Source organism: Scylla paramamosain, chromosome 2 (assembly GCF_035594125.1).
Source record: "Scylla paramamosain isolate STU-SP2022 chromosome 2, ASM3559412v1, whole genome shotgun sequence".
Taxonomy (NCBI): domain Eukaryota; kingdom Metazoa; phylum Arthropoda; class Malacostraca; order Decapoda; family Portunidae; genus Scylla; species Scylla paramamosain.
The window spans coordinates 13,115,001-13,124,076 of NC_087152.1; the positions used below are offsets into that span (position 1 = coordinate 13,115,001).

The 9,076-nt window shown below is 40.8% G+C and overlaps 1 protein-coding gene across 2 annotated transcripts in view; it reads left to right on the forward strand.

Moving 5' to 3' along the window:
• LOC135110359 (immunoglobulin superfamily member 10-like) overlaps positions 1–8,540 on the forward strand; it is a 169,948-nt gene extending 161,408 nt beyond the window's left edge. Inside the window, exons 5-7 of one of the 2 annotated variants that reach the window (XM_064022628.1) lie at positions 365–492; positions 3,422–3,590; positions 5,812–8,540. In XM_064022628.1, the coding sequence (XP_063878698.1) occupies positions 365–492; positions 3,422–3,590; positions 5,812–5,942 (428 nt within the window). In that variant the 3' untranslated portion in view covers positions 5,943–8,540. Of the gene's footprint in view, positions 1–364; positions 493–3,421; positions 3,591–5,808 lie in introns of both variants that reach the window. The other variant, XM_064022621.1, reaches the window with a different exon arrangement.
• The last annotated feature ends 536 nt before the right edge of the window (positions 8,541–9,076 follow it).

Here is a 9,076-nt window from a genome sequence, read left to right on the forward strand (position 1 = left end):
ATGTATTGTGTACCTTGATGAGATTTGTTGCCATTCTTTACCTTGTTTATTCTTGTAGGCATTATTTTATCTTGTTTATTGTATGCCTTTGGAAACATTATTACATTATTTACCTTGTTTATTCTTCCAAGCATATTTACCTTGCTCTTCTTTCTATATTCGCAAGCATTCTTCTCTTTGTTTACACCAGTGATGCATTCTTCACCTTATTTGTTCTTTAGATATTCTTTCTTTATTTATTTATTGTAAGTTCTCTTTACATTATTTTTTCCAGGTATTCTTTCCCGTTTTATTGCAAACTCTCTTTACCTTGTTAGACTCTGTGGACATTCCTTACCTATTGTCTTCTTTCTCCTCGCACCAGAGCCCGAGACGGAGATAGTGGGCGGGCCAGACGTGTACATTAACACTGGGAGCCGCCTCGCCCTCACCTGCAGCGTTAAGTACAGCCCGGAGCCGCCAGCCTTCATATTCTGGTACCACAATGAGAAGGTGAGCCAGCCAGCCTGCCATCATCTCTCTCTCTCTCTCTCTCTCTCTCTCTCTCTCTCTCTCTCTCTCTCTCTCTCTCTCTCTCTCTCTCTCTCTCTCTCTCTGTATCTATCGGTCTGTTTACCTGCTTATCTGTCTATCTGTCTGCCTACTTACCTTTATCTGTTTATCTGTCTGTCTGTCTGTCTGTCTGTCTGTCTATCTTCTTACCTATATTTATTTATCTATCTATGTATCCACTCAAGAATATTCCTCAGTGATAATTTCGCCTGAAATATTTATCCCCAATATGAATTTCTCTACCCTGACCTTGCCTAACCTAACCTATTATGGGGAAAATTATTGGTGGAGGAGGGAAGGTGGAGATGAGGAGGAGGAGGGAAGTCTTGTGGGAGGAATGATTACGGAGGAAATTTACCTGTGGGAGGGAGGAATTTACTGTATGCTCTCTCTCTCTCTCTCTCTCTCTCTCTCTCTCTCTCTCTCTCTCTCTCTCTCTCTCTCTCTCTCTCTCTCTCTCTCTCTCTCTCTCTCTCTCTCTCTCTCTCTCTCTCTCTCTCTCTCTCTCTCTCTCTGATCAATACTTCACATCACCACCACCACTACCACAAGTACCACCACCACCACCACCACCACTTCATTCCACACCGATGAGCCAACAGATCCTCAACACGTTTCCCTTCCCTCAGGCGCCTTAAGTTGTCCTCCGCCGGCCCTTTCCCTTCCCCCGACCACGCGGCACCACCACCACCACCACCACCAGCGCACAAAGAGCAGTCATTACACAGTCATTAGTCAGGGGCCGCGCTTGTGTTATCCCAGGCAAAACTCTCACCTTTCATTAACATCAAAGGTATCATTAATTTCCCTGGTTGACGGCTGCTTGATGTGGGGGGGGGGAGAACTCTTGGTCATGTACGTACACACTCTCACATACATACATACACACGCACGTTTAAGCCTGTCACTCATCTTTACTGTCCCTAATTACTATATGCATTTTGACCTTGCAATTACGTGTTATCGTAATTGCGTGCCAAGATGACATAGATGGAGTTTTACGAGCGTGGAAAAATGTCCCTCAGCGCGTGTTCTTGCTGTTTGCTCTGCGTGGTGGTATACATGCTTGCTGGTGTCCTTGTTCCCGTCCTTGCCCGTGACCTTGTTAGTTTACTCCTTCACGCATGAGGTACGTGCTGCAAAGGACGAGATATTTACCCTCAGTTTATCCTTTTACATTTCTCCCTCCCGTGCAAGACCTCGGGTGATATTCTTTTTTATTTTCTTTCTTTCTCTCGTTTTTTTCTTTCTTTTCATTTCTCCAACACCTCAGTCGTTATATTTTTTTTCTTTCTTTCGTATCCCCCACAACCTCACTCGTGATATTTTTTTCCTTAGCTCTTTCCTTCACTCCGTTTCTCGACCCTCACTCATATATCCCCTTTTCTACGCGATGGAAAACTGTCAACAGTCGCTCGTTATTCTGACATTCATCATAATAAAAGTTAAAGAGTGGCGCTGCTAACAGTGTTGGAACGAAGTCATGCTCTACTGGCTCGCTGAGAGGACGTAAAAAAAGATAAGAGAAGCATTAGTCCCTGCCGTCTTTTGGCGCAGTGTCTTCAGGAAGGGAATATGCAGCTCAGGCACACTCGAGGTCATGAGTCAAGTAAGCTTCTGCTCGCACTTCCAGGGTGTTTTGTTTTTTTCCTTGTAATTCTACACTATACTGGCAGTCTTTTTCCAAAAGCTAATAAGTGATAGATTTTTAGTAGGTCAGAGCACTTTATATTAAAAGAAAACGGGAAGCGCATTAGAAATGGGCACCGAAAGTTACTGACCTAACATAACCTAAAGAAAGTGGAAGTGAATGCCGAAAATTACTAGCCTAACATAACCTAAAGACGCCTAACATAACCTGAAGACAGTGGGAGTGAGTGCCGAAAGTTACTAACCTAACCTAATATAATAACATAAACACAGTGGAAGTGACTCAGACAATTTACTCGACTGCCCGTGACTGCACCCATGGCACGCCAGGTGGAGTAGATCAATAATCACTTACCTGGAAATATTTTGTGTATATCTCACATTTTCCATTAATAAAATAAAGATGAAGAATTGCCATATTAATGTTGTAAATTTCATGCATTTCAACACATTGCTAAAGTATTAATGCAGGAAACATATAGTGTAATATATGACTCATGTGTGATATTTGACAGTAAACATCGATTGATTGTTCAGGTGTGGCGGGTGATGTATGGTGTGTGCGTGTGTGTGTGTGTGTGTGTGTACACGCTCATCACATCAACAACACTTGCCCGCCATTACATCAACGCCCGCTGCATGTAGATCAACACACATGCATTCTTTCCTTTCCTGCCATACGTCCATGACTTTCACTTCCTGCCTCAAGTGTTGCGCCATATGATCCCAGTGTTGCAGTGTCTTTGATCCTTTAGTCATTGAGTCAGATCCTTCCCTGCCGCTTCGTGAATCCATCCATCAATTTCCTGTCACATATTAGCGTCCTCCTTTTCCTTTTACATCTAGACTCACTCTTCTTTCAACTTCCTACTATATATAGACGCTCCCTCTCCGTTTCTGCCTTTATTTAATTCATATCTTGCAGCATCCACTTCATATTTAGATCTAGACATTCTCCATTTCCTATCACATCTTGGCTCTTTCCTTCTTTCCACTTCCTAACACATCCAGAATCTCTCTCTAATTCCTATCCTTTATTAACGCCCTCCCTCCATTTTCCGTGACATCCTCACACTTCCTCTCATATCCTGACATGCTGCCCTCACTTCTAGACCCTCTCTGTCTCCACGACCTATCATAATCTTACTACCCTACACTTCCCATCAAAACCCCGTACCTTCCACGCACTAATCCCGTTCCGCCCCGTGCCGCCCCTCAGCTGGTGAGCTACGACCGGACGCGTGCAGGGGTGGTGGTGTCAACGGAGCGCGGCGTGGTGAGCACCTCTCGGCTACTGGTGCAGGTGGCAGATACGCGTCACTCCGGCACCTACACCTGCTCGCCCGCCAACTCCAAGCCCAAGAGTGTCAATGTGCACGTTATTGCTGGTAAGAAGTGCTGGAATGTGTCTGTCGTTCTCAGTAATGATAAATTTTTCTCTCTTCATGTTTTATTCCTTATCGAACGCATGCATGAATTTAAAGTTCGTCTGTGCTTGGCCTTCCTGAAAGTTTCGTCCCTGTTTGCTTGGAAATCGTACGTACATACTAACACATGTCAGTTAAGTGCATGATTTAATTATTGATGTGTGTGTGTGTGTGTGTGTGTGTGTGTGTGTGTGTGTGTGTGTGTGTGTGTGTGTGTGTGTGTGTGTGTGTGTGTGTGTGTCGCTTCTTTATAAATGTGCCTGTTTATCAGATGCTTTCCAGCCAGTATTGATGTGCATTTATGATCCATTTTCACGATCTGCAATTAGTATATTTAGATTTAGTTCGTGATCCAGGCAATTACGTGAGTATGTTCATTAGCTTCGCTGCAAGCTTTACCTTCACTGCTCATTGACTTTACATTTTGTATGAGAACGAAATAATTGTCTTGATTGTTCGCCGTATTTTTTTTTAAATTTGCATTGAGGTCATCATTTCTTACAACACTTCTACGGTTTCCAAGATTGAGGTGATTCGTGCGTGAGTTTAGATGGGTTCACTGTTGTTTATTTACGTTTTTCAATTTAGGTTGTAGTCGTGTTTTATCAAGATTTTTAAGACGAAAGGTAAAAATTATACGTTCTTCTATTCCTCCTATGGATTCAGTATTGTCCGTGTAAATTTTATTAATCCAGGTTGTATTTGTGTTTTATGAAGATTTTTAAGACGTAGACTAAGACATTGTACGTGCTTTTTTTTTCTTTTTTTTTTTCGCCTTCCTGCCTGTCTCTCCGCAGAAAACTTACATAATCATGTTTTTTATGACGCACATATGTCAGGAAAAGAATTCAAAATATTGTGTGAATAATATAGTAAATAGGTATTGTCATTAGAATTAAAGAAAAGATTATATTTTACACTACGTATTTTCTTTTACTCTCTAGTCACAGATATGCCTGCTGTGTACAGTGAAAAAAAAAGAATAATGTGATATTCTTAAATATTCGCTCATGTAATAAATTGCTGGTTGAGAAATAACTATTCTATAAGTATACATATTTATGAAGACTTATACTTTTCCTTAATCTACGTAATCACTATTGCGCTCCTCGTGTGCATTAAAACCCTTAAGGAATAAAGAGATTGTCTTAAATGTCCATTTACTTAATTAATTTAACACCATTTCCTGTTAGTGTAGTGAGTCAAAGGCCTTTTTATCATAGTCACTACAACTGCACTTGAGAGCATGTTACATGATGCGTTTGTTCTCCATAAGCTGATTTATTTGTGTGAGTTATCTCTTTAAATTCTCTCTTCCTCGTGGTCGGTTGATAAAAGAGATTACGAATAGTATATCTTCTATTTTAACTGTGCTACACTAGAGAATGGGGACGAGAAGGAGAACGGAAGGATATTTTTTCTCTTCTTCAACTTCAATGTTATATTCCAAGAGAACGAGAGGGAGGAGTGGTGTGAAATAGAGAGGAGTAATTGAGAAAGGCAGTGAGTCGGAGGCGAGCACAGATCCATCCTCTTGAGCCTCGCGTGGGAAGCCTCACCCTCTTTGCTGATCACACACCGAGCTGACATAACAAGCTGACACATGTTGGGAGTGGGGCGTTAAGTCGAGGTTCCAGACACAACGCTGAAAAATTGTTCTAGTCACTTAAGTTTTTCTTTCTTTTTTTTTTCGTGGTGTTTTTAGTCCACAGCTTACTGCCTCTCCTGCTTCTTTACTGCCTTCTTTCTATGGTTACTGCTGCTCCTGACCTGCTAAGCGGCTACCCCTTCCTCCTCCTCTGTCCCCCAACACATATTTTTTCCCCTGAACAAGACTTTCTACTCCTAGTCATTGTTGTTGTGTCCATTCTGGTAATGAAAGAGTAACATTATCTTCGCTGCCTTATCCCTCTCGCTGGTAACTCAAGGTTTTCTCTGCCCGTCCCTGTTTTTCTGTTTCTGCACATCCACTACTTGAAATAACTCCGCAGTGTTAGTATTAAGATGTCTCCGCAATAAGGAGTTCGCATGTCACGGTGTTTTTATTAGTATTTTCTTTTTGGTATTATTTTTCTTTGGTGTAAGAGAATTTATATATTGTGTACATGTGATTTGTTGTATGTGGATCGCGTGATGCTTCCCGGGACCACAACTAAGGTCATGTTTCGTTTTCTTTCAGGAGACCAGCCCGCCGCTATTGTTCATGAAAACCACGGCAGTGTTGGGTTACCCTCTCACTCCCTGCTCTTTATTTGCCTTTTTTGTATCATGTTTTCGTTCTCCATCATCAGCTCCACTCCTGTGTCTCCTTAAAAAAAGTATCCTGAGAAACACACACACACACACACACACACACACACACACACACACACACACACACACACACACACACACACACACACACACACACACACACACACACACACACACACACTCGTACACTCGTACACCAGACTAAGCTAGTGATGCTTCCTGTTGGCACAAAGCTCAACAAGTGAAGACTTAAGTGCTACTTTTTTTCTGTTTTCCGATGAATTGGTCACCTAACAAGAGTCTTTTATCTTCATTCACAAAGCTGTCCTTGCAGAGATACCAAACTTTCCCTTAGAACTCTTGGAGAAAAAGAAAGAAAAAGAAGCCAAGAGGAAAGCAGCGGGACACGCCAGCAAGTTTGTTTAAAGTTGGCTGGACTTGGATATCCCCTAAAGGCTTCTCGTCCATCACGGCTGCGCATCGCTTACATCATCCTGGAGATACAAAATGATGCCAAACTTCCTTAAGTATCAATATTTCAATGAAACCGCGAGGAGAATTTACCGAAACATTCAATATTCTATCCATAATGTTTTTTTTTTTTTTTTCCGTACAATATCGGGTAAGCCAATCCACTAGCGATCCAGACACACACAAATAGAGTCGGAACCAGCCTTGTGTGAGTAAAGCTGAGTCAAGTGTGCGTTACAATGACTAATAAGACCAATGCCATAAACTTGAAAAGCTGAATATTCATGATAATATAACAAGCTTTCGTGTGTCTGGTTTTGAAGCGTTCTTGAGACTGCTGCACACCACGAGGAGCAGTTATGTTGATGCGTCACGAGTGCGGTGCAGGTGACCGTGTGTACTGCCAACAACTAATGAGTGCCAGGGTGGCGCAGCAACCCCTGTGGTGGTGGTGTCAGGCACTGCCATGCGTCTTTTTTTTCTGTGTTTTTGTTGCCTTACACCGATTTCATGCATGACCGATTCAGTCTGATCAGTGATAACGATACTCTTTAATCTTATCGTAATCCGGCGGTCCAATTTTGTGTGTGTATATATATATATATATATATATATATATATATATATATATATATATATATATATATATATATATATATATATATATATATATATATATATATATATATATATATATATATATATATATATATATATATATATATATATATATATATATATGACACCACTGATGTTACATACATGTACATACAAGATGGGATCATTAAGTTTTCACCGTCACAACATTACTTTTTTTTTATTTTTCGTTTGTATGTTTACTTATTCATGTATTTGTTTATTTGATGTTATTTATACATTTATTAGTTTCCCTTCGGCGCCTTGGCTGTCTGCAGCGTCAAGGACAAGGAGCAGCACTGCCCGCCACGCGCCGCCACCACAATGCCGCGGTGGTGCAGGACGCCTGGCCTCAGACACCAGTGTAGTGACTGGATGCTGGTGACGCCCCGTGATCGTGATAGCCAGGATTTTATGTAAAAGGAATGTGTCACAGGTTTGATAAAAGTGTACATAAAGCATTACAAGAGCAGGGCGGTGAGTGGTGCACGCAGGGGCAGGAGAGGCAAGCCAGCAATAGTCTCCCCAGTGAATGATCCAATTCATTTCCGCGTCACGCAGCGCCGGTCCTATTTTTCTATTTCAAATATGGATAAAACTGATAGTGTGTGTTTTGTGTCGCCGTCGACTGAGTGAAATTGAACACACAATGGCTTCACGCACGAAAACAAGCCATGACATGGATAACAGTGAGTCGTGAAATAGATAAGGAGTGACGCTACCCACGCTAAATGAATTTAGACACACACATACAGACATAGACAGATTGCCTATGCTCTCGAGAATACTGCCGCGGATCAGTGAAAAAATGAATAAATAGATAAATAAATAACAGCTGTCCAGGAATGATAGCGGGAAATTAAGTGTACTAAACCTTTATAAATGTGAAAAGAAAACGGGCATGACAGCCACGTGTTTCTCCTCCGTGTGTTCAGTGCGGCGTCCCCCGGCAGGACAGACACCGCCGGGGAAAGAGGTGCGGACGAAATAAAAACCTTGCTCTACTTTCCCTTCTTGAGCCTCAGTAGTTTTGAGACGGGACAAAAAGAAACAGGGCAATTTCAGGAAGACTTGTACATAATATTTGTGTGGAGGTAAAAATAACTCATTGATGTACAATAAAAAAAAAAAAAAGAAGCAAAGGATGGGAATGTAAACTGTTTAAAAACTACGTGAAAGAATTATTTATATGATGTGTGTTATGGTGGTTCCTTTAAGTTTATGAGAGAATTGTAATAACATCTTTGCTTTTCGACATCATAGTGATTTATAGATGTTACTTTTAAAAGAGTGTCCTGTATTGTATTCACGCTGTTATGTTTTATTATACAGTATAAATACATTGCGTTACGTAGACATTACCAAGCCCATGTTATGATTAAGATCAGTGTCATATATATAATTTCATCAACATGTACTAATGTATAAACTACGAAAAAAAGACTGTTTGTATGTGTCGTCACTGGACTCATCTTATGTCATTGAATTTTTATCAGAACTTTGATAATCGACAGCTTGTGGATCAAGAAAACAATAAAAGCAGATCTTACACAGAGCATTACTTCAATTGAGACTAGATACCGTGTACAAAAGTAGAGGAACAATGCTGATTTGTGTGTGTGTGTGTGTGTGTGTGTATGTGTGTATGTGTGTGTGTGTGTGTGTGTGTGTGTGTGTGTGTGTGTGTGTGTGTGTGTGTGTGTGAGAGAGAGAGAGAGAGAGAGAGAGAGAGAGAGAGCCTAACTTTAAAAAAAATAGCATAATTACACATTGATTTTTTAATTTCATAACCTTAAACTCTCCCTTCCCGTGATGCCGCATGTCGTGTTTTGAAGTCTGGTGTTTCTAATCTCGGTACAAATGTTCCTGGCGACGCGCCGTGGTGGTGGCGGCCTGTGCGATACATAATGAATTTCCTCTCCCTCCCCAAAATATTTTAGTTGCATCAGTTTATTCCATGATGATCCAAAATTGCCCAATGAAAATTAATGTTGATGCACTTTTCATCCCGAACATTGATGAAGTATTATATATATATATATATATATATATATATATATATATATATATATATATATATATATATA